The following is a 25,972-nucleotide window of genomic DNA, read 5'->3' as shown; positions in this document are numbered from 1 at the left end:
AACTTTATGAATATGTAAACAAAACTAAAAGGGTGTACTAATTCCTACTTGGATTTCTTGTTTTGTGATAGTAAGACCTGATTGAGCGAGGAGGCTCAGACCTGCAAAGCAGGCTGCCTCTACTGCTTGAGCCACACTCTTAGTCCTTTTTGCTCTTATTTTTTGGAAGAATCTCACATTTTTATCTAGGACCAGCCACAGACCACAACCTATGCCTCCAAGTTTCTGGGCTTATAGTCGTGGCTTGTTAGTTGATATGGGATCTTATTAAATTAATGCACAGGCTGGCCTTAAAATGGAACCCTCAGGGTCTCTGCCTCATAAGTAACTAGGATTACAAGTTTATGCCACCACACTCTTACCTTGTAATTATTGAGCATGGAAGATATTTAAATATGGAAGGTTTGTTGCTACAATCTGAGTATTGCATTAGTGAGAAACAAATGTAACTCATTTAAAATTGATTATGTCTGAGTTGTGTATATTGTTACTGAAGCATACTAATTTTTCTCTTTTTGAAAAAAATATAATTTTATTGTTATTATTGAAGTGTTTACTGAGGGGGCTATGATTTTTCATAAGTCATATAATGAGTATGTTTCTGGCCTTTCACTTTTCCCCAGTTTCCCACCCCCTCATCTAATTTTTTTTTCTTGGAAAAGAAAAAAATCACTCATACATACACATACCACTTCTGAAAGTTTTACAGTTCAAATGTCTGTAAAGCTGGGGTTCTGATGCCCAAGCCAAAAGAAAACTGTCTCATCTCTCAGAGACCAACTATCTTCAGTATTCACTCCAGATCTGGAGCTAATCTGATGTCCTGGCCCACAATAAAGACATTGAAACTCACATACTAATCTTCTCTAGTAACAGCCTAATGGATATATCCTCAAATAGTGTTTCATCAGTTTTAAAGGCATTTGTGTCACCAATCTGATGCAAATATTCTGCATACAATCAAAAGTGCCCTTATCCACTGACTCTGGCTTTCTACCCCTCTTTATATAGGTCTTTACTTTTCAGTGGGCATTGCAGTTCTTGAGATAATAACTTTCAAATTTTCAACATTTGAGATTTTATCTTTCAACATTATACTTTGGGGCTTTTTTGGACTTTAGGAATTTTAACCTTTTGAGATCTCAACACTCAGGATTATAGCATTACAGCATTCATATGATCAGTACCACTAGAAAAAAAAATCTAACAAATATATTCTTCCATGAAGAAAAAATTTTTTAATTGCAATAAATTCAAGGTTGCACTGTTTGATATTGTACTGACATATGACTAAGATTAAAATAAAATGTTAAATTTATCAGTTGCATAAGCTATGCTTCAAATGTTCACAGACAAATGTAAGTAATGGTTACCATGCTGTACAGCACATAATATACATTCATATTATCACATTCTATTATAGATTTCATTTCTACTGTAATCACTCTTTAATTGTTTTTTTCCCAAAAGCTACTTATTTTTGTAATTTTAGAGGTCTAACAAGTTCTATAATGATCAATATCACAAAATGTATATATCTAAAGAAAACCTAGCCACATATTAATCTTTTTTTTTTGATAGTTCACAAGGTTTGAACTCAGAACCTTAAACTTAATTGCCTTACTTGCTCAACTGGCACTCTAATATTTGAACCATGTATTCAGCCCACTTTTTACTGGTTATTTGGGAAATGGAGATTTGTGACTTCTCTGTCCGGGCTGTCATAGAACCACAATCTCCAAATATATGCTTATACTATTAAAGACTTAGATTTGCAGCCCAGTGTTTAGTGGCTCATGCCAGTAACCTTAGCTACTCAGGAGGCTGATATCTGGGGATCAAGATTTGAAGCCAGCCTAAGCAAGACTCTCATCTCCAATTAGCCACCAAAAAGCTGGAAGTGGGGCCATGGACCAATAGTAGAATGATAGCCTTCAGCAAAAAAGGCTCAGGGATAGCACCCAAACCCTGAGGAAAAGCAGAAAAAAAATTATTTGGGAATTTTATATATTTCCTCAACTAACCTACTTTATTTTCATGAAACAGTATTTTTTACTTCTTATGATTTTTTTTCTTTTTCAATAGCCATTTCTTCATTCCTCTAGTGTCAGGAAAAACCAAGGCAAACCTCTCCTACTTCTCTTCCTGCTCCACTCCTATTAACACATATCTCTTCTTTTCTCTGTATAACTCAACCAATGTTCACATGGAAGTACATATATATTCCACATTTCCTAAGTACATATATATTCCACATTTCCTACTCCCTTCACATCCACTGTATCTTTCAATATACTAGAAAAGATTCTTTACAATAGCTTACTCTTCCACCATTGTTCCTAATTTTCCATTAACTAATTTAATTCTGCTTTTCTCTCAATTAGATAAATATCCTAATTTCTCTTATTTTAGGGGAAAACTAGCTTCATAATCTTCAAGGAAACAATGAGGATGTTTCAGAAGGAATTTAATTTTTATATCAAGTATGTAAATATCTCATTTATATTCCTATAAACACAATCATGGTCATTTTATTCTGGAAATGGGTCAGTATTGTTAGATAACCTTCCAACATTCTGATACAAGAACTGCACTGTTTGAAAATCTACTCAAGAAGAGAACTGCTGAGCCTCATTTACTCACAAAGAACTGACCAATCTATCATAACATTAATTTTTTTAAATGGGGGGAGGGGCAAATTACACACCCTATACTAACCTATACTATACTTGTAAATGGATGAAAATAGAATTTCATTAAGATTATAACCTTTGCATATCTACCATAATTTATAACAAACAATAGATATGTGATTGAGTTTTTCAATTTCAAACTAACACTTCCATAAGGTCATAGCAAAATAAAGAATACAGGTTACACAATTAGTGTGTATGTATGTATATGTGTGTGTGTGTGTGTGTGTGTTTGCTAGATTTAGAATCCATAGCCAAGCTTTATCATTAAGACTAGCCTATATTCCAAATCTCTACACTATTCATTCATTTGTTCATGTGGCCATGAATAAATAATTTCAGCTCAATTTTTCCTTTGGGGGAATACTTCCTTCACAAACCTTCTTTAAGAAATAAACTAACACCATATAAAGCAAACCTATTACATGCTCAATAAATGGTAGGTAACTGTCAAATTGTTACATTCTCTTTTTAATCTTTAAAATTTTTCAAATTGGTTCTCCAAGACCTTTCTTTAGACTCAATACTTTGTGGATCATCATTCCAATGTGCAAAGTCCATCAGCATATGAAGGCTCATTTTTAAAATCTGCTCCATAAAATTAAAATGCTTAACATGTGAAATATAAAAGAAATTACCAGTATCTTCATCAACTTTAAAACTAGAAAACTCAGCCAGGCACCAGTGGCTGGGATTACACCTGTGATCCTAGCTACTCAGAGGGCTGAGATTTGAGGATCACGGTTCAAAGCCAGCCCAGGCAGAGATAAGAGATTCTTTGTTTGGGTTTTTTTTTAACTGTATTTTTTTTGTCTTTTCTTTTTTGGTACTGGGGATCGAACCCAGGACGTTGTGATTGCTAGGCAAGCGCTTTGCCACTGAGCTACATCCCAGCCCAAGAGATTCTTATATCCAATTAATCAAAGAAAAAGCTGGAAGTGACACTATGGCTCAAGAGGCAGAGGGCTAGCCTTGAGCAAAGAGGAGCTCAGGGATAGCACCCAAGCCTAGAGTTCCAGCTCTAGAACTGGCAAACAAACAAACTAGGAAACTCCATTTTAAAAAGGCCTCCCACTAAATTTCTTTCACTCACAAATATTTAAGTTCCTAACATGAGCATTATAAGAAGCAAAAGTATAATGTAATTTCTTTGCGCAAAGATTCTACTACATATGAATGATTTATTAAAGTTATGGACTTTGGTTACTTGTATTCCTACATTGCTAAACTCAACAAAGCTTATATTATTATTTTAATTATAAACCCTGTGCAGAAAATACTGTGCTTCTTTTCAATAAGACATTAGAAAGTGGAAGATAGTAAGGAAGAAAACCAAGATGCCTCAAGGAAATTGTCAATATTAATAATTCATAAACCTTCAATTGCTTGGTTGCTTGGTAGTCTGGCTGGAGCTTTTAGTTTCTTCCTTTGGGGCAGTTTCACCCTTTCTCACAGATAAGAAGGCACTGGCACTGCCAGGCTGAGGGGCAGTCTGCCTTGTGTTACAAAATGTTTATCAGTAAATTCTGCCCTGCCTGGAGCCAAGGATGAGTACCAAATGACTGTAGGAAAGGATGGCTCAGACCAAAGAGTACAAATGCAAAGAGGGGCCTGGGTCCCCACTCTGTCCCAGCAAAAGCAGCTTTTAAACATGTCTTACAATATCTCATCCTCCTCATCGCTGGTATTATAGGCATGTAACGTATTATCTGGCTGTCATTTAATTTTTTGAGCTTTTTTTGCATGCTGGATATATTAATTCCTTGTTAAACAAATAGTTGCCAAGGATTTTCTCCCATTCTGTAGACTGTCTCTTTGTTAATTGTTTTTTTGTAGAAGCCTTTTAATGTAATATCATTTATACTTCAAAAACAAAATAACCAAGGATACGCTGGACATCTAAATGAAAACAATAAAGCGAAGAAAAATTATAGAGGATACTAAAAGATGAAAAGAATCTTCCATGTTTATGAGCAGAAGAATAATACTCTGATAATATTATGTAATCTATAGATGCAATGCAATCCTCACCAAAATTCCAATATTATTCACAGAAATTAGAAAAAAAACATAAAAGTCACCAAAGGAATCCTAGAAAAGAACCCAATGTTAGAAGATTAAAACTAGGTTTTACATCAAAGTCCAGGAATACCACATTAAGCCCAGGGCATCTTATGCCAAATTAAGAGACAGGGTGAAGGCAAGCTGAGAAAGATTTATCACATGGCAGTCATGGAAAGTACATCTTCAGTTGTCTTCAGATATAGACACTGGCCTCTAGTTAAATTCAGAGAATTGAGGGTAGGGTAGGAAGAAAGATATGCATAGTTAAAACAATCAAGGTATGGTGCCATACCTTGATTATTTGGTCTCTGTCTCTAGAGAAATTATAAGTTTACCGCTGGAATGGAACATGAACAAGATTCCTGGCAGTTCATTTCTGGAGCTTTGGCTATTTATTCTAAGATGATAAGAACATGGCATTGCTCTCTCTCACAATATGCTTATCCTGTTCTTTCTGGGGTTCAAGGTGATTGTAAAATGCATGCAGCAGGAAATAGCTCACATCAAGGAGTACAGATGCTGCCGAGGACCAAGCCTGAGATCTGCAGATTGTGGATCAAATCCAATCCAGGCAGGACTCAAGCACCAAAAAGCTGGAAGTGGAGATGTGGTTCAAGTAGTAGAACACCAGCCTTCAGCATAAAAGTTAAGGGACAGCACCAAGACCCCGAGTTCAAGCTCTAGTACCAACACACACACACACACACACACACACACACACACACACACACACACACCATTAAAAAAAAATAAAGAGCATAGATGATAAGGGGAGAGAGAATACTGAGTGTCCAGCTTTTCATTAATTTATAAGGCCAAGCAAAAGAATCTTTGAAGTTGCCTCCTACAGTGTCACCATACCTAATTTCAGCCAGACATAGCAACTCACACCCAGCTACTTGGGAGGCAGAGATTGGGAAGCTAGCCAGTTCAAGGCCAGCCCAGCCCCTCCCTGCTAAATCAGCAAGACCCTATCTCAACCCACAAGAGGGGAATGGTGGTATGTACTGTCATAACTATGTGGAGGTACATGTAGGGTCTGGCCTAGGCAAAAATGAGAGACCCTATATAAAAAAATAATTAAAACAAAAAGAGCTAGAGTGCATAGCTCAGGTGGTAACACATGCCTACCAAGCAAGAAGTCCTAACCAAACCATATTATTGCAAGAGAGAGAGAGAGAGAGAGAGATTGCGATTTTAAATTATATTACAAAGCCACAGCAACAAAAACAGTATGTTACTGGCACAAAAATACACATATAAATCAGTGAAATAGAAGACCCAGAAATAAGCCTACCTGATTATAAGCCCTCTGATTCCCAACGAAGATGGCAAAAACACTGGTGAAAGACAACCTCTTTCCCAACAGTACTGGGAAAACTAGAGATCCATGTAAGACAGAAACTGGAACCTATTTTTCACCCTATATAAAAATCAACTCAAAATGGACAAAGACCTAAATGTAAGGACCTGAAACTTTGAAAATGCCAGGAGGCAGTTTATCTATTGATGAAGATATAGACACAGGCAGAATTTTTTTTTAAATAGGACTCTAATAGTTCAAGAAATAATAGTGAGTTTGTAAAACAAATGGTTTAAATAGGGATACAGATGGACCCATTGCAACAATAGGATGTACAAGATATTATGTCAAAAAAACGAACTTTACAACTTTGGTGTGCGGTGGGGGGGATGGTAAGGGGAAACAAAGGAGGAGGTAACAATGCTTGATAAGAAATGTACTCATTACCTTACACATGTAATTGTAACCCCTCTGCACAGTATTTTCACAATTAAAAAAATAATAATAATGGTGAGTTTGTATACAATGCTGAGAAGGCTTAATTATATAGACTACAGAGTGAAAACATCAACCTTCATAAGTAAGTAACACAGTTAACAGAACTTAGGAAAAAGAAAGAGAAGTATCAAAGAGAAGTTGAAAGGTAGTAAAACTTCTCATCTTACATAATGAGAAGTCAAGAGATTCTACTAAAAGATGATAGAATAAGAAATACTAAGTATTTCCTATTACTTAAAGTCACACAGATTCAGTAGCATGTGCCTTTAGACCCAGCTACTTGGGTGGCTGAAGCAGGAATATCACTTGTTTCCAGTGATTCAAGGTCAGCTTGTGAAATATTATAAGAACTTGTATAAAGTACAAAATAATCAGAAGAACTAAAATTATTAATATTACTATGTGTGTTTGCTGACTGGGAAAGAGTATTTTTGGAATGTGTTTGAATGTCCAAACTTTCCTACTGTTTACAATTGGCCAAGTTTACACATTTATAAATTCTTGCCTGACCCTTTTGCATACAATTTGATTCAAATGCAGAATTATAGGGGTTAATGTCCATATCTCTAAAGGTGGAATTTATTAAGTTATCTCCCAAATCAATAATATTTGAATATACAGCAATGAAAAATCTAAAAAAAATAAGAATTCCATTTAAAATTACAAAAAATAGGACATTAGGATCAAGTTTAATCAGAGAAATATATAACAGATAAACTAAAAACTCTCCATTATAGTTTCAATGTGTCTCTCAAAAGAGATGAGGAAAGGGGAAGCCAAGGAAGGAAATTAAGGGAAGGGAAGAGGAGGGAAAAAAGAGAGAAAGAGGAATGAAAGCAGGCAAGCAAGCAGGCAGGCAGTCCACAGAATGGGAAAAACATTTGCAAATTATGTACCCCATATCCATCAGGATAACTGTAATTAAGAAAATGCAAGGTCGTTTTGGCAATGTGGAGAAATTAGATGTATCGTACCTTGCAGACAAGAATGTAAAATGGTATAGCTGCTATAGAAAAAAGGTGGGTAGTCCTTCAAAGTTGATACACTGAATTGATCCAGCAATTCTACTCCTTGCACTCCTCTGTGTATATCTGAGAAGTAAAAACCTATGACCGCACAAAAGCCTGTAGATGAACACTAATGAGCATCATTGTTCAAAACACTAGACATTAATGATTAATGGAAACAATCCAAGTATTTATCAACCAGTAACTATTTAAACAAAATGTGGCATCAGTACCCTGGAATGTTGTTACACTTAAAAAAAAAAGGGATGAAGACAAGCTACAACATAGATGAACCTTGAAAGCATTACGCTAAGTTAAATAAACCAATATAACATATTATTACATGGTTATATGTAGAAGGGATACCAAGGAACAGGCAAATTGGTAGAAACTGACAGATTACTGGTGATGCGCAAGAGACTGAAGCAAAGGAGGGAACAGTGAATGACTGCGTATAGGGTATTCTGTTACTGTTTATGGAGATGAAAATATCTGAATCAGATAGTAAGGATAGCTTCATTGTGACTGTACTGGCAGTTATTGATTTGTATACTCCCAAATGGCTAAAATGAATCATTTTATATTATTCAAATGTTACTTCAATTTTACTTCAATTACAAAGAAGGAAAGTTTCCTTTCCATTACTAATTATTTTCTACAACCTAATTTTTCCATGCTAAACTAGGTAAATAAATATACTGCCTTCTTAGCTAATTTAATAACACTAAGAGTTACTATTAAAAAGAAAACAGATTAGTAGACTTTTTGAGTGGGGGGAGAGCCAATCCTGGGGCTTGAACTTAGACCTTGGACACCATCCCTGAGCTGCTTTTTGCTCAAGGCTAGCATTCTACCACTTCGCCATAGTGCTGGCCTTCAGTTTTTTCTGTTTATGTGGTACTGAAGAAACAAACCCAGGGCTTCATGCATGATAGGCAAGCAATCTACCACTAAGCCATATTGCCAGCCCAGATTAGTAGACTTTAATTATACCTTATATATAAGTCTTGTCCACCCTAATCATCTTTCTTTCTTCACTCATTTATGTTATAGTTCCATTATAGATATAGTTTGGTGCTCATTAACATGAATAAAAATTTAAGAAGCTGGCAATGGTGGCTCACACCTTAATCTTAGCTACTCATGTGGCTGAGATCATACCACAGTTCAAAGCCAGGGCAGGAAAGTCCTTGAGTCTTATCTCCAATTAACCACCAAAAAAACAACCAGAAGTGGGAGCTGTGACTAAAGTAGCAGAGTTCTAGGCTTGAACAGTACCCACACCCTAAGTTCAAGTCCCAGGATCAGCGCGCACACACACACACACACACAAAAAGTGACTAAGTCATACATACTTCTAATTTCTGAATAATAATAGATTTTTAAGTAAAAACATAAATAAACAAAATATGTAAGTTGTTTCAGGGAAAATTGTGGCCAGTTACTAAACAACAACAGTGCACTTGATAGAGGTTTTTAATTTGTAGTGTTTTCCTCCAATTGAAGGTGTTAAACGGTAAATTCAATTCCAAGTTTCTATTATTTTATTGTTCAGATGTTTCACATTATACTTATGAAGAATACTTACTTATCAAGGAAGTCTTTGTCCACTATAGCAGAGATGTCAAGAAGAGGATTTCCCATCCCAAAGAGGATATTTTCACTAAAAAATACAAAAGCAAATAACTTAGAAATACTTATAGAAGTCAGTTGGTATGTAAAATGAACACAAATGTAAAAATAAAATCCATGCTGCAAATAAACATAACATTTTCGTTGCTTAAACTTTTATCAATTACATGCAAAAGTATATTTTAGAGGTAATACAAAGATATTTAGCAAAAAAGATGATTTTTTTTTTTGTCTGTCATGGGGGCTGAACTCTGGGCCAGGGCGCTGTCCCTCAGCTCTTCAGCTCAAGGCTAGTACCCTACCACTTGAACCACAGCGCTACTTCTGGCTTTTTTCTGCTTATGTGGAGCTGAGGAATCAAACCCAGGGCCTCATGCATGAGAGGCAAGCACTCTACCTCTGAGCCAACTTCCCAGACCAAAACATGATGATTTTTAAATTGGATGAAAATATATAAACAAAAGAAACTAGATGAGGGCTTAAAAAATAGTTATTCAAGCTAATGATTAAAATGAATTTCAATATTTATTTAAAATGACTATTACATGCCTGGTTCACATCTGTAATCTTAGCTGCTTGGGAGGCTGAAAATGCTGAGATTTCAGTTTGAGGCCAGCCTAGGTACAGAAAAAAACCTCAAGAGACCCCTCCTACTCAATAAAGATCTGGACAAGGAGATGCATGCTTATGATCTGAACTACCAAGAAGCCTAACACAGGGGGATCATACTCAGGCAAAAGGCCAAGCAGAAAACCAAACCATATCTCAAAATAAGCAAAAAACCAGGGATAGAAACATGGCTCAGCATTAAGCATGTGTGCTAAACAAGTTTAAGGTCCTGAGTTCAAACTCCAGTACTGAAAAAAAAAAAAAAAACAAGGGATATGGTAATGAATGCCTATAATCCCAGCTACCCAGGAGACAAGGACTGTTGTCTCAGGCCAGCCTCTATGAAAAACAACTAAAGCAAAAAGACTGACTGATTGCTTGAAGACAGGATCTTGCTATCTAGCTCCAACTGGCGATATCATTATGTATTAGCCTGAAATTTAAGATCCTGCTGAGATTCCAGGTGTGTGTCACTGTGTCCAGCTCTAAATGTCCCATGATAAGACTAATTTTAAGAGTTGCTTTGTACATTAACTTCATCAGCTGATGTCAATCATCAATCAGTTAAGACAATAAAGAGTATAGGCGACATATTTTATGATTTCATGTATAAAACACTCTCAAAGTGACAAAGTAATAGATCAGTAAATGCCTGATAAAGGCATTTGTGAGGAACCAGAAACTCTTGACTTGGCATCATGAGTGTGATAATAGTTATACAAATCTGGACATGATCAAATTTATAAAACTGTATACCACCACCATTTCCATAAAACAGGGCATACAAAAACTAGTGAAATTCTAGTAAGATCTATAGTCATCTTATAGTGCTATACAACATTAATTCCCTGGTTTTCATAACATCCTATGGCTATATAATTCATTGGGGAAAATAAGTAATTCGTGTAGAGGAACTCTGTATTTCTTGTCACTTCATTTGAAATACTTCAAAAGAAAGAGAGAAAGATATAAAAAAATTAGAGATCCAGATAATAATTTAGTGGTACAGCATGTAGTTAGCATGCAAAAGGCCTAAGTTCAATCCCCAGCACTGCCAAAAAAAACCATTAGGATGACATCATTTGGACTAACAGAACAAGAACTTCCAAAACAACCACTCTTCTATAAAAACAACAATAGTACTCGCCAATTTTTTCTTCTTTTTTAGAACTCTAAAATATTAACCAAAGGCTTACAATAATTTGAAGACCTCTAATTCAAAAAAAGAGAGGGGAATTATTCCAAACTAAGGAATAAAACATAAGATGGTTTACATCTCAAATGGACAAACAATGGACAGTCAATCAGTTCCCATGAGATTATGAGATTATCTTTCATGACAGATTTCTTCTTTGGGGGGAAGAATAACTAAGTTTATGGTTTTGTTTTTCAAAATTCTCTTCCAGCCAGATGTGGAGAAAAAGAAAGAAGAAACAAAAACCCATCTGATTCCAGATCTGATGATTTTGAAGAAGGCAGCAGGCCACCAGGAAATCTTCCCCACAGAATGGGCTCAATCAATCATTTGCATGGCCTTAGAATTCCTACATGTTAGGTGGATGAGGAAAGTAAAGGTCTGCTCTAAGAAGTCCATTACTGGATGCACACTTTGACAGAAGAAAGCCACCAAGAAGTGGAGGGCTGACAGTGGACAAGCAGATGAAAGCGTACATATAAACAATGATCTGGTTCTTCACAAATAAATGAAGTCATGCTGAGAAATACCTCTGCAAAGATCTGGAATGACTGAACTACAGTCTCATAAATGACATTTGTCTCTTTACTACATAATTAAACATTAATATAGTTTAACAAGTAAATAACATTTAAGCTGAAAAACTGACTTATATTTCCATAATATGAAGAAAATAAATAGAAGGCTATGTAAAGCCTCCTGAATCTCAGTAAAAACAGCAAGTTTTGTGATATTTTTAATTTGCTCTATTTCCATTCCTCTTCCTCCATATCCACAGTGGTCTTCACAGTAGAATCCAGGTGCCAAGCAGCTAGTAGAGGGGTGAGAACTGGCTTGGCGCTCTTCAAAGCCCCATTTGAGAAGTGCTATTATTTCAGCTAACTGGCAGTTCTCTGAGAAGTCCCACTCCTGAGGCTTCCTGTTATTTGACCTGATTCTGAGCTTGCCTAGTGCTTACAATCTTTAACTCAAGGGTATTTGTCATAAGCAACCAACTCCAATTGTTTAACATCCCTGATGCCTAAAGTAGTTGGGGCAAACAACAGCTATCCAAAAATAGAAAAGGAGAATAAACAACCATAGGAGTTTTGAAAGGTTCTGAAAATCCCTAAGAATCCTGAAGGCCATTAGCATATGTTCAGGGCTGTGGGCATTCTCAAAAAAAATCTGAGAAGACCTGAGCACGCATTTCAAACTGAGCGCTAGGTTCTACAGGAAAGGCAATGCAAAGCTCCAAGGCAGTTTGAGAGTTAAAAGCATGCCCCAACAAGCACATAGTGCCTCTCAGAAAAGACTGGTAACAGTAACAAGTATGGACAAGGATGTGAAGAATAGTAATCTGTACACATTGATTTGGGGAGTGCAAAATGAGGTCACTTTGGGAAACAGTTTGGCAGTTCCTTAAAAAAGTAAACAATTGCTTTTTGAACTTTGGGCTTAAGTGCCTCTACTAAATGGATTTTTGAAGCAAGGACACAGAATAACTGGCCTATTCCATACATTGGCCAGGTAGTCTAGTACCTCCGAGAACAGTGAGTAAACAAATAAACACCATATAACCTAGAAAGTCCACACTTAGTAAAAATAAATATCGCAATACAAAACTTGTATGTGAATGGTATTACTTATAGCGGCTAAACTAAAAATTATCCAAATGCCTATAATTGAGAAATGAACAAACATCCATATAATATTACTTAACCATAAGAAGGAATGAAATCCTCATGCTACAAACATAAATGAGCCTTAAAAATATTACTCAAAAAAAAAAGCCAGGAGCTAAAAACCAACTATTGTATGATCCTACTCATGAAATGTGCAGAATAGCAAATTCAAGAGGCAGAAAACAGATTAGTGGATTGGGGGGGGGGCGGGGAGAGGACTGCTAATGGGTATGAAGTTTCACTTAGAAGTGATGAAAATGTTCTGAAATTAGATAGTGATGATAGTTGTACAGCCTTGTGAGTATAACAAAAACTACTACACCGTCCACTTTAAAACAGTGATTTTATAGTCTATGAGTCATACCTCAACTAAATACCTAAATAAAAAAAAACAATTTGACTGCCAGGAACCAGTGCTTAACAACTGTAATCCTTGCTACTCAAGAGGCTGAGATCTGAAGATCTCAGTTCAAAGCCAGCCTGTCAGAAAAGTCTCCAGGAGACTCTTATCTCTCCAATTAACCACCAGAAAACAGGAAGTGGAACTGTGGCTCAAAGTGGTAGAGCACCTGCCTTGAGCAAAAGAAGCTCAGAGACAGTACCTAGGCCCTGAGTTCAAGCCCTACAACCAACCAAACACACACACACACACACACACACACACACACACAAATTTGACTTAGTATTTATAAATCACTAAACTCAATTGCAGTATGAGGTTTTTTCTTAAAATATTGCTGAATGGACTTCATAAATACAAAAATACAGAAACAGATATAAAACTAACCTGTAACACTAATCTCAGTCACTATCAAAGTACTGAAACTAAATAATACATTCTCTGTATATATGTTTCTAATATGCAAGAATACAATCCCTGGATACCATGAAATTCAAACTATACAGAAACACAAATTAGGACAGTTGTGTTAGTAGCAAGAATGTAATCCTAGTACCTCGAGGCAAATTATAGGCCAAACTGGGCTATGAAGCAATGACCTGTAACAAAACAATCCACCTTTAACTACAAAAATCTCCATATATTAAGAAATTAAATAACAAACTTTACAATTTAAACTAAATTTAGAACATCAAAATTTTATGATGCTATTAAAGAAGAGTAGAGAATATTTTTGTATAGGAAATGCATATTAGAAAACAAGAAAGGCATATATACAATCAGTAATATAAATTTCTAGTTCAAAAAAAGAGAACAGTCAATTGACTAAAAAGAGTAAAAGAAAGAAAATAAAAAGATGAGAGCAGGGGCTGGGAAGGTGGCTCAGTGGTAGAGCGCATGCCTTGCTTGCCGGGGCCCTGGGTTCGATACCTCAGCACCACATAAGCAAAAAGAAAAAAGCCGGAAGTGGTGCTGTGGCTCAAGTGGTAGAGTGCTAGCCTTGAGCTGAAGAGCTGAGGGACAGCGCCCAGGCCCAGAGTTCAGGACCACGACCGGACCCCCGCCCCCAAAAAAAGATGAGAGCAGGAAGAAATAAAATACGAAATATATCACCAAAACAAATTCAACAAAATCAAAATATGCATTTTAATTACCAAGCCACTCACAAGCTGATCCAAAAATAAAAAGACATACTAATGTTAGGACCACAAAGTGAGCTATAAAGCAATTCCTATAAGAACAGGACATTAAGAAAACTTTATGAACAAATTCATAACAGCACCAAATGGAAGTAAGTTCCTTCAAAAACAAAAAACTTCTAACACTAACAAAGGAAAAAAAAACAAAAAATATGAATAATTATATTTCAGTTTTTAAAAAATGACCTAATGCCTGACATCAGTGTCTCATGCCTATAATTCCTAGATATTCAGAATGGTAAGGTCTGAAGACTGCAGAGCAAAGCCAGATGGAGCAGAAAAGTCCTACTTTCATCTTCAATTAACCAGTAAAATGCTGAAACACCAGACTTCAGTGAAAAACTCAAGTAAGAACACAAGGCCCTGAGTTCAAGCCCCAGAACTGGCGTGTACACACACAAATACACAATACACAAAATAATAACCATAATGTAAAACTTTTTGCCCTTTGCCCACAATACTTCAAATCCAGATGGTTTAACACTGATGAGTTTTATCAAATATTTAAAGTTACAAAAACGATCTTACAAAGCTATAACAACTAAACAATGTGTTACTTTTGTACACTTAGACAAATAGGTCAACAGAAGAGAATTGTAGACCTAGGAAAAGAACTGTTTTGAGAAACTTCTCCATCACATTAAAAAATAGGCTTAAAGCTGGGTGCTAGTGGCTCACATTATAATCCTAGCTATTCAGAAGGCTGAGAGGTGAAGGCTAGCAGCATGGGTAGTAAAATCCATAACACCCTACCTCCAAAATAACTAACAACAAGAGCAGCTGGAAAGTGAGGCTGCAGTGGCAGACCACCAGCTGAGCAAGTTCAAGTCCCAGAATTCAAATTCTAGTATCAGAAGATAAAGGGAGGAGGAGCGGGGAATTGAAAGTTAAGATGAATCATAGACCCAAATGTGAAAGATACAATTCTAAATCTAGGGACAAAAGGATTTTAAAAAAATCTTGCACAGAACTAAGGGAATTTAAAACAAAAATAAATTCACAAATTCAACTTTCACACAATGCAAAATGTATACTTATGTTTCGAAATTAAGAAAATTAAAAAGGAATACTTCAGAAGAAAAAATATTTGTTCTGTGTATGCATGCACATGTGTGTAAAATCTAACAAACTGTATATATAACTAGTACCCAAACTATAAAAAGAACTCCAAAAGCCTGGGTATGGGTGGTAGTACAGACCTATATTCCCAGCTCTCAGGAGACTGAGTCAGGGGTTCAAGGCCAGCCTAGCCTACATAGCAAGACCCTGTTTAAAAAAAAAAAAATTAAAAAAAAATCAAAATATAGATGCTCCTTGACCCTACAATGGAGTTATATCTGAATAAACCCACTGCAAGTTAAAAGTGTCTTAAACTGAAAATGTATTTTAATACCTAACCTACAAATATCATAGCCTCGAACAAAACAAACTATAGTTGTTTACCCTAGTTCACATGACTGACTTGAAGCTTCAGTTTATTGACACAGCTCAGAACCAAGAGAGAATTGCAACACAATTCTAGCCCAAGAAAAGTTCAAAATTCAAAGTACAATTTCTACTAAATGCATATTACTTTGGCACTATCCTGAAGTTGAAAAATCATTAAGTCAAATTATCCAAAATCAGTGCTCTCAGATAAGTAAAAGACTAGAACTGACAAAAAAAAAAGATAAACAGCCAATAATCACATCATTAGCTTTGATAGAAATGCAAGCTAAAGCCACAATAAAATATAGTAGCTCACTCACTAGAATGCCTACTATAAACTTTAAAATCGCCATTTTCCAAGAGTCTAATAGTTTCAAAAGTTAAATACAAGCTGGAAACTAGTGCCTGTAATCTTAGGTATTCAGGAGGCTGAGATATGAGGATGACATTTCAAAATTAACCACCAAAAAGGCAGCAGCAGAGCTATGGGTCAAGTAGTAAAGCACTAGACTTGAATGAAAAAAGCTAAAGGGTAGCTCCCAAGCCTTTATTTCAAGCCCCTGTATCAGCATACACACAAAAAGTTAAAACACAATAAATCTACCATAGGACACAACATTAGGCATTTGCCTAAGTCCACACAAAGACTTAAATAACAATGTTCATAGTAGCTTTATTCATAGTAGCCCAGAACTGAGCTCAGTCCATCAAGAGAAGAATTGCTGTTATATAGATATAATGTGGTAATATTCGGCAATGTTAACGGGATAAATTACTAACACACAAACTGAAATGGGTAAACCTCAAAATTACTACAGTGAAAAAAAGTAATCAAACACAAATAGTCCTTACTGTATGATTCCATTTACATCATATTCTATAGCAAGCAACTAATCAATGGTAACAGAAGTCAGGAAACAGGAAAGAGAACAGCTCAGTGGCACTTGCCTAATATGTGTGATACCTTGGCTTCAATTTCTAGCACCACAAAAACAAAAACAAAACAAAAGCCACAGAGCTTAAGATCTGTGGTTTTACTGTGTAAATTATATCCTTGGGATTTAAAAAAAAAAAAAAAAAGGTAATGTGTGTGTCTCTTAACTATGTAAGGCCAATCCATCAGTAAGTATTCTAAATCCTACCTCTTCCAGTATATTCAAGAATATCTGATTTTTCTCTAACCAGTGTTATCTCTTTCTTTACTTCCTACTGGGTCATTCTTTTGAACATACAAATACTTTAAAATTTCAATCCATGCCCCAGAAAAAATCTTCAATCCAGTATATATTTCTAACTATCGTTATTTCTCTGCTGTCCTTTACAACAAAACACTTCCAAAAAACTTTTAAGTGGTTAAAATAACAAATATAGTAGATAAAATTATTCCATTTTAAACTCAAGTTTTCAGGAGCATATTTAACACATAATGACTGGCACATTGCAATTTTCAACTTATACTGTACTTGTTTATATGTATAATCTTTTAAATCCTCACCATAATAATAGGGATGGTACTGCTAGTATCTCTGATTAATAGGAGGAAATAAGGGGTTCACTAAAAGTCAGACAGTAGAAAACTGGAGGTGTGGCTCAAATGGTACAGCACCAGACAAAGGAGGAAAAAGCCATGCCAGAGTTAGAAGCCCAGATTAAACCCCAATACTGGCATTAAAAAAAAAAAAAGCCAGAAAAAAAAAAGATTCCAGACATCATGTGCTCTTGTTCAATATACTACATTTGGACACTCAGGACTCTATTAATAAAAAAATATTTGACCAATGAGAAATATCCAAATGTAGACAAATGAGGCCAATATTCTATTACCAAATGGGCTTATTTCAAATACTAGTTTACTAACTACAACCTATTATAACAACATGCTTATTCTGCTTAAGTAAATAATCAGATAATTTATCCAAACGAGACACTTTTGATAATAAAAAGTTGTTATAATTATATATGGACAACAGGCACAACCCAAGAATATTCTGGGAAAACTGGGACATTTGGTTATCCCATTTAGAAGCTAGTTTTACTACTTAAAAAAAAAATCCACACTTAAATGTTATTACAGTATTTTAGAAACAGCAATTTAAAACCATGACTGCTAACAAATGTTGAAGAGATGGTTAACATTCAGTCTAGACGGTCATTTGGGTTCCAGTTTTATCTTTGACAGCTCTGCTTAACGTATCAATTCTGTGGTTGGAATGATTTGGAGTCTTCTGAAAACCCTGTATGTTTTTCTCAAACAAAGATGACCCATTTATAAAAATGAGCATTAACAGCTGACACATTGCACATAGAAAGGATTGCTGTTTTAGTCCTTCAAAGTCTTCCATAAGAATGAAACAATTTCACCTCATTTTATTTTTTATTTATTTTTTACCTCATTTTAAAAGTTTATTGGTCTAAGAAAGTTTACATGGAAATCTGAAATTTACAATTCTTAAAAGTCCTGAAATTGTTTGAAAAACCCATTTAAATTCCTTAACAAAACTAACCAACAAAGTAAGACAGTTTCAATCTTAGCTTGGTTTTAGTCTCCATATGAATGTTCTCCATCTGAATATCTTGGCAGATTCTATTGGACACACCTCAAAGTCTTCAGTGTTGGGAGAAAAATACCCCAGGACCCCACCCACTGCCCACATAAATTTTCCAGTGTAGGCTTAAACCACACAAGTGGTTCCAGAATCATCATGTAGGACACAGTCATAACCAAAGTCCCAGAATAGTCTTAGACCAACCTAACTGTCGGAATGGGCCAAAGAATAGGGTTCTTTTAACTCTACAGCAAGCACTCTCCTTGTCTCCCTAACTCATTTCCCAACAGTCACAGCACAAACCCAAGCTGTAAACAACACCCCCAAACCAGGTTAGACACTGACATTAGAAAAATAAGGCAATATTCAAAGGAGTATTTTTAAATAGCGTTGCTCAGCCAGACACCAGTGTCCCAAGCCTGTAATCCTAGCCAGTACTAAGAAGGCTGTGAGTTCAAAGCCAGACAGGGTACTGTGGTTCAAAGTTAGTCTCAGGGCAGAAAAGAAGTCCTCTAGACTTCATGTTCAAAAATAATAAACAAAAATCAAGGCTGGCTCGAATGGAACAGTGCTGAGTGAGCAAGCCAAGCAATGTGCAAAGTGAGTTGAAACCCGACAGTACCTTTAGATGGTATAGATAAGATAGATTAGCATAGTGTTTACTAATTGAAAAGTCTACAAATTGGGGTTCTAAATTCTATGGTAGGCCAAACTACTCTCTAAAAAGGAAGTATACAATTTAATATACAATAAAAAGGACGATACAATTTAGATACAAGGTCCAGTAACAAGAAAGAAAAAAATTGAAACACTTTGAGATGTTCTACTGCATTTTCTGTCTCCCAAATTTAACTCAGGTATCAACTTTCTGATTGGGCCAATTAAAAATAAAAGCATCAACTTTTCAAATGTTTTCTATCATTTCTCAAATAAAAGGCCAGTTGGAATCTGATATATACAATGAAGAATCAACATTTTTCTCCAAGGATAATTAGTTTTAGAAGCTGTAAATTTAGACTCTTCATCAGTAATGATCTAGTAGAATAGAATACAAATGATGACAGACTCATCTCTAGCCAAAACATTTTTTAAGTTTTTGTTTGAAGTCATTACTTAGGAAGTTCTAATCGATGAATGCTATACTAGAAGGGTACTGAGTGAGGTATCTAGGTTCTATCTAGTTCAAGAGAGATAATTACATGAATTTAAACAAGTCACATTCATATCCAGAATTTAAGTGTCTTCAACTTTAAAATGAAGGAATTAAGTAAGTTCGTTTTCTGTTTAAAATTTGAAGATTTAAAAATGACTTTTCAGATGAAAACATTCCCCCGGGACCTGATGCTTTTAAAAAGACTGTATTCCATTTATAAAAGGCTTTAAAATTTAAAATTGCTAGGTGTGGTAAAACATGCCTAAAATTTCAGCACTCTAGAGGCTGAGGCAGAAGGTTGGAGTATAGTCTGAGCCACAGAGCAAGTTCCAGGGTAACCTGTAAACCTGTACTAACTATATAGCAAAACCCTGTCTCAAAAAAAAATTTTTTTTTTTACATTTATTCAGTAACATTGTAGGATACATGTTAGCATCAACACTATTGTGTTATTTCACTAAACAAACATATGTCCAGAGCAGAACTAGAAACAGTTCTCAATTAGATTCCACTTATGGTGACCTTGGTCTGATTTCTAATCTTATATTCTCTCAGTTGTTGCAAGCACTATGTTTAGCAACAATTATTTTAAGTGTGAGGTAAAAGCAATAACACTGGACATTAAGTCAGATTTTGATAACTTGTAATCACTCTTTTCAACCGTAAAAGATACAATAATACCTATCTTTGGGGCTATTGTTAGACTGGGCATGAAGGGGGAACATGCCAAAAGCAACATTTTTGAAAAGTCTACAGATATGACATCACTGCATTAACTGAAGTCCTTACTGGAACTGTCAGAGCCGCCACCATATAGAGCTCCTTTACCTTCTGTGGGTCTACTTTTGGACTTGAAGTACTACAGATATATTTTATCATTTTTGTCCATATAAGCAGCTTTTTCAGGGAATTGTAAATGTGCCTTGTTCCCATAAAAGCAACATGCAGGGGTTGGGAAGGGGCTGGGAAGGCTCAGTGGTAGAGTGCTTGCCTTGCATGTATAAGGCCCTGGGTTCGATTCCTTAGCACATAAGCAGAAAAAGCCAGAAGTGGTGCTGTGGCTCAAGTGGTAGAGCATTAGCCTTGAGCTGAAGAGCTGAGGAACAGTACCCAGGCCCAGAGTCCAGGCCACACAACTGGCAAAAAAAAAAAAAAAAAAGCATGCACTACTACATCATAGAGATCTGGAATTCCTAATCTATGTGCATGTACCTGTGCACATGTGTGTATGTGTGTGCCAGTCCTGGGACTTGAATTAAGAGCTTGAGTGTTTTTGCTCAACCATTTGAACCACAAGTCTACTCCCAGCTTTTTGTTAGAGATAAGAGTCTCACAGATTTTCCTGCCAGGGAGGCTCTGAACTATAATCCTCAGATCTCAGCCTCCTGAGTAACTAGAATTACTGGCATGAGCCACCAGTGCCCACATTAAATTCCTAATTTTGCACAAAGCTATTTTCTTGATTCCACTTCCTCAGTCCAAAAAAAAAAATGTAGCTTCTGCTTTTGATAATGCTTGAAATTTTTGTTTTTTGAGCTATGTCACTGTAGCTCAAGACTCTAATGCCTGGAGACAAAAATGAATTTACTTCACTATTAGTCATGTACCCTTGCAAAATATGGCCAAAGTTTGCGTCAACTTTTAAATAAACAATCACTCAACCCCCACATTAAAAGACAAGTTCTGTTGACACATGTTTAATAGCAGAAGCTTTAGATTTGGAAGTAGACAGAAAATGATAGCCAATGAAAATTGAATGCATACAGAGAATGTGTTTAGCATACACAGGGCACCGGTTTAATCCTGAAGAGACATACACACAAATCTGAATCCATAAAAGAACACATTCTTAAGATAGAAAACTTTTACTATGCTGGATATGGTGGCTCAAGCCTGTATAATCTTAGTTACTTGGGGAGTTTATGGTTCAACATCGAAAAACTCCATCTCAACCAATGTCTGGGCGTGGTCACGTGCCTGTAATCTTAGCTAGGAAGAAAGCACAATGTCTAGGCAAAATGGGGCTTGCCATGTTTGGCAACATCTAGAAACACAAAGAGGAGGATCACTCGCCATGTTGGCCTACATCAAAAACAGGCAATACAAAAGAGACTGGGAGTGGTAGAGTGCCCAGAGTGAGGCCCTGAGGTCAAGTCTAAGTACCATCACCACCAAAAAAAAAAAAAGGAAGAAAAACACACTTGACCAACATACTTAATTAGCAGTAGTCTGTGAGGATGGGAATGAAAATAGGAATGAAAAAAGGAGGCACTAATTTTTGACATAACACCATCATCCTCACACATCCTAAAATACCACTAACTTTAAAAGCTAGATTTATATTCCTCACAGTAATTTACTGTGAAACTTCCCCATGTGAGTCCCCTTATTTCAGCACCTGAGTTTCTCCTTCTGCATAATAAGACAAGCACAGACAAGTACAGAATTATGCTATTTAAGAGAAATTGAGCAAGCTCGGCACCCCTGCATCTTACATCAACTGAAGGGTTATTTGTGAAACTATCTCTTAAATGTGTCAAAATTGCCCCTAAGAAGCTGTTAAATTACCAGAACTTAGTCCTCTGGAGTTCAGTGCCAACTTTCTCTTCATATGAAGAATAAGGTCTAATTTAAAAGAACCATCCCAAAATACAGGATAAATACAGTAATGCATCTCTTCACAAATAAATCTGCATAATGTAAATGTCCAATGGAGGGTACATGCAGAAAGTAGGCAAGCCCATTACCTTAACACCATGAGCCAATAACTGAATAAATAAATACCCTTCAAAACCCTGGATGTAGGACTGGGGGAGCACCTTGTTTTATTGTTTTCATTAGACATCTGCTATCTTACCTATTTCATCTCAGTTAGATTCTCAGATACAAGTAGGTAAACAGATGGTACCTTCCAGAACCAGAGTACTAATTCCGGTTACAGGCAAACATTTTAGGGACATAAAATTTCACAACTCGGGGCAATCAACATGCACATCAAGGGAGGAACCAACTTCACCCATCTGCCCATGTCCAATAATGAAGTTCTCTCAGAAGGCATGGCACGCAAGCAGGGACACACACTGTGCGTGTGTCCCTGGGGACCAGAGTCTGTAGGTGGGATGGAGGAAGCAGGGGGAGGATGCGTTTTTCATAAGAAATCTGCTACACACACACACACACACACACACACACACAGAGGCTTCAAACCCTACAAGCCGTAGCGAGGGTCACCTCAATCAAGCAGTGACTATCAGGGCAGCGCCATGTGCCACCGACCCCAAAACTTCCGAGAAATGTAGAAATGCCCTAATTAAAAAAAAAAAGTGTAGTGCGGACCTCCAACAAGAGGGGGGCAAGTGGCAAAGGGGGGCTTCCCAACCACCCAAGAGACAGGCGACAGTCCTTGCGGCGTTCCAGACGCTCATATCCAGGCGAGGGTGCAGGGTGAGAGGGCGCCGGCTCCTTACCTGACAGACGTCATGGCTTCACCTTCCGGCCACCGATGCTCCGCGTCAGCCCGGTCAGCGGCAGGTACCACAGCAACTGCTGCTCCGCACAGGCTCTCCGCGGCGGCCGGGAGCGCGTCCTCACACACCCCGCGCGCGCGGGCGGCCCCTGGCGAGCGGGCTCCGCGCGCTGATTGGCGGCGGCCGGAGGGAGGGAGGACGCCCCGCCCCCGGCCGACGGCCAGAGTTCGGCCCGCGCGTTCCACCCTGCACTCCGGGCCCTCGGCGTGTAGCCCGAGTGTGGCTCGTGCGGCTCGGGACTGATGAGCGGGGTAGCTGACGAGCCGGCGGGCGCGGTGGCCATCTTGAATCCCGGTGACCGCATCTCCCCCCCCCAACTCCGACCCCCAAATCCAGGCTCCCCGGGGCACGAGGTCTGGGTGCCCGCCTCAAAAATGGCCGCGCCGCTGGCAACGGGTTTCGTAGTCACGTGGCCGTGGTCTGCCAGGGACAGAGCTCCGGTCTCTTTAACGGCACTCCGGAGAGGGACGCTGTCAAGGCAAATCCCGGATGGGGTTTAATGGGCTGCAATTTAAAAACCCATTGCTGAGGAAAAGCCGCCGCCTGGGAGAAACAGCCGGCGCGTGGCCGCGGCGCGGACGGGCGGCTTTCCAGCGTGTCTGGGAGTCGGCCGCAGGGTGGAGGGTCCCAAATTGGCTTGAACTTGCCAAACACCTGAAGCAGCTCAGTCAACGTGGCGCTGCCCGGGGTCCGCGCCAGGCAATCTAGGTAGGTGAGGCCCGGTCATTGCAGTTTTAGGGTGCTGCCGTGTGTTCAGAGGACACATATAAAGTTTTACACTCCCAAGTCCAAAACTGCACTACTCCACTGTCCTGTTTGCACACTTGTCAAAATGCCTCCCTCGAAATATGCAAGCTAGTCAGGCGATGCCTGTAATCCTAGCTACTCAGAAGGCTGTGACCTGTGAGTGTCGCGGGTTCAAGGCCAAAAAAGCCAGAAGTGGAGTTGTGACTCAAGTAATAGAGAACTAGTTTGGGGCAAAAGAAGCTCAAGGATAGTGCCCAGATCCCGAGTTCAAGCCCCAGGGCTTGGGCATGCAGACATGCAGATATGCAAAGTATGAAACAAGGGTTTAAGACTAGGGGGAAAAGATTGGAAGGTACCCTTAAACCTCTAACTAAATCTGACAGGTAAGTGGGCTACAGGGCTAAGAAATCAATAATGAACCACTAAATATAAATGGAATTAAGAATTTAACTTCGAAAGTGTGGGAAAACTGGAAGGGAAATGAGTAAATGCATTATGTCCCAAATAACTTTTCTTTATCCTTCCTGTAATCTCTGTATAATAGTATTTATATAAGCAGACAACCTCAAGGGCCATTCTTTTACTGACATTTAGGATGGTGATTAATTTCATTGATCTCAAATACATCAAAAACCTATACAATAACATTAAAAAGTGGCTGATGGGCCTACAGAATTGAACTTCCTGTTTTTTTTAATGTTAAAACTGAAGCAAAGAGAAGGACATGGGCAGTTTCTTTTTGTCATGTCCTTCATCCCACCTTCCCCACCACCAGGAAGGTCACTGAAACTAGACATTTTCTTCCTTCCAAAAAGTCACAATAACTAAAGACACCTTTGCCTTGTGGAGCTGATCATAAAGTTCTCTGACCTACTTTTATTTGGACATCATTAAGACTTTCAGAAATGGTCTTAACCCATACTAGGAAGGAAGGAATGCTGAGAGAGGATAAGAAAGAATCCAAACAAACACATCTTCCTGAATTTCCCCAGTCTGTTAGCATTGGATCATACACTTTTGTCCAATCACCCTCCTTTATAGCTTATTTGAACAGAAGAACTGAAAATAGCTCACCCTGAGTCTTTGGTCTTCATTCTGAAGGCTTCATTATCTAAAACTATGATCAAATAAATACATTATACTTTCTCTTGTTAACCTATGTTTTGTTGTAGGAGTATTGGTCTTGACCCTAAGCAGGAACAGGATATCCCCCTTTTCCTCTCCTACATGCCATTAAAGACAATGTTATTGTTTCAGTTGGGCTACAATTTCACTTTTTGTTTTTTGGTTTGGTTTTGTAATGCTGAGGATTGAACCCAGGGCTTCCCACATGCTAAGTACCCACTTTACTACTCAATTACATCCCAGCTACATTTTTTGTAGGGAAGGGCTGTATTGGGGTTTGAATTAAGAGACTTGACTTGCTATGAAAACACTTTACTACTTAAGCCAAGCCCCCAGCCCTAGATTTCACTAAATATTTATTTATTTATTTATTTGTCAGTCATGGGCTTAAACTCTGGGCCTGGTCTGCTGTCCCTCTGCTAGCACTCTACCACTTGAGCCACTGTACCACTTCCGGTTTTCTGGTGGTTTATTGAAGAGTCTCAAGGACTTTCCTGCCTGGGCTGGTTTTGAACCGTGATCCTCATATCTCAGCCTCCTGAGTAGCTAGGATTACAGACATCAGCCACCTATGCCCGGCCATTTCACTAAATTTTTAACCATTGATAATTTAGTATCCAAACCAATACAATGTATGTGTAAAATTAATAGACTTTTCTGAACCTATACAAAAAAATATAGATAGTATCTCAGTAAAAATTTTATATTGAGTATATGTTGAAATGATATTTTAAATATATTGAGTTAGAATTTTTTTAATTAAAATTAATTTCATCTGTTACTTTCCTAATGTAACTGCTAGAAAATTTTGAATTATATGAGTACTGCATTACATTTCTATACACTGGACTGTATCATTGCCTCTGTGACAGAAAGCCACACCATCATATTCAAATATGAAATTAGTAAGAAAGCCAGTTTGTACAAGTCTTTTCCTTGTCCAAAACTCAAGATTTCAACTTTCCTTATGAATTGTTACTTTTAGCCTCCTCTTTTTTAGAGGGAGGGTTTTGTTGTTGTTGTTTAGATATTATGGATTTAACTTGCATGCTAGACAAATGCTGACCTACATTGGTAGCCCATTCTTGTTCTCTTTAATTTGGTAAGTACCTAACTAGAATGAAGCCATGTACTCAGACCATGAGTAAAAGGCTGTTAAAAACACTGAGCTCATGGACTGGG

The 25,972-nt window shown here is 37.5% G+C and overlaps 1 protein-coding gene across 1 annotated transcript in view; it reads right to left on the bottom strand.

Moving 5' to 3' along the window:
* Window positions 1-25,972, bottom strand: part of Adk (adenosine kinase) — a 169,927-nt gene that overhangs the window by 122,331 nt on the left and 21,624 nt on the right. Inside the window, exons 2-4 of the mRNA XM_013025600.1 lie at window positions 23,243-23,388; window positions 22,859-23,201; window positions 9,154-9,228 (exon numbers count right to left, since the gene is read on the bottom strand). Of these exons, the coding sequence (XP_012881054.1) occupies window positions 9,154-9,228; window positions 22,859-23,201; window positions 23,243-23,388 (564 nt within the window). The remainder of the gene's footprint in view (window positions 1-9,153; window positions 9,229-22,858; window positions 23,202-23,242; window positions 23,389-25,972) is intronic.

Source organism: Dipodomys ordii, unplaced genomic scaffold, assembly GCF_000151885.1.
Source record: "Dipodomys ordii isolate 6190 unplaced genomic scaffold, Dord_2.0 Scaffold86, whole genome shotgun sequence".
Lineage (NCBI taxonomy): Eukaryota > Metazoa > Chordata > Mammalia > Rodentia > Heteromyidae > Dipodomys > Dipodomys ordii.
Note: the sequence above shows the minus strand (reverse complement) of the source record. Positions and strands in the feature narration are given on the sequence as shown.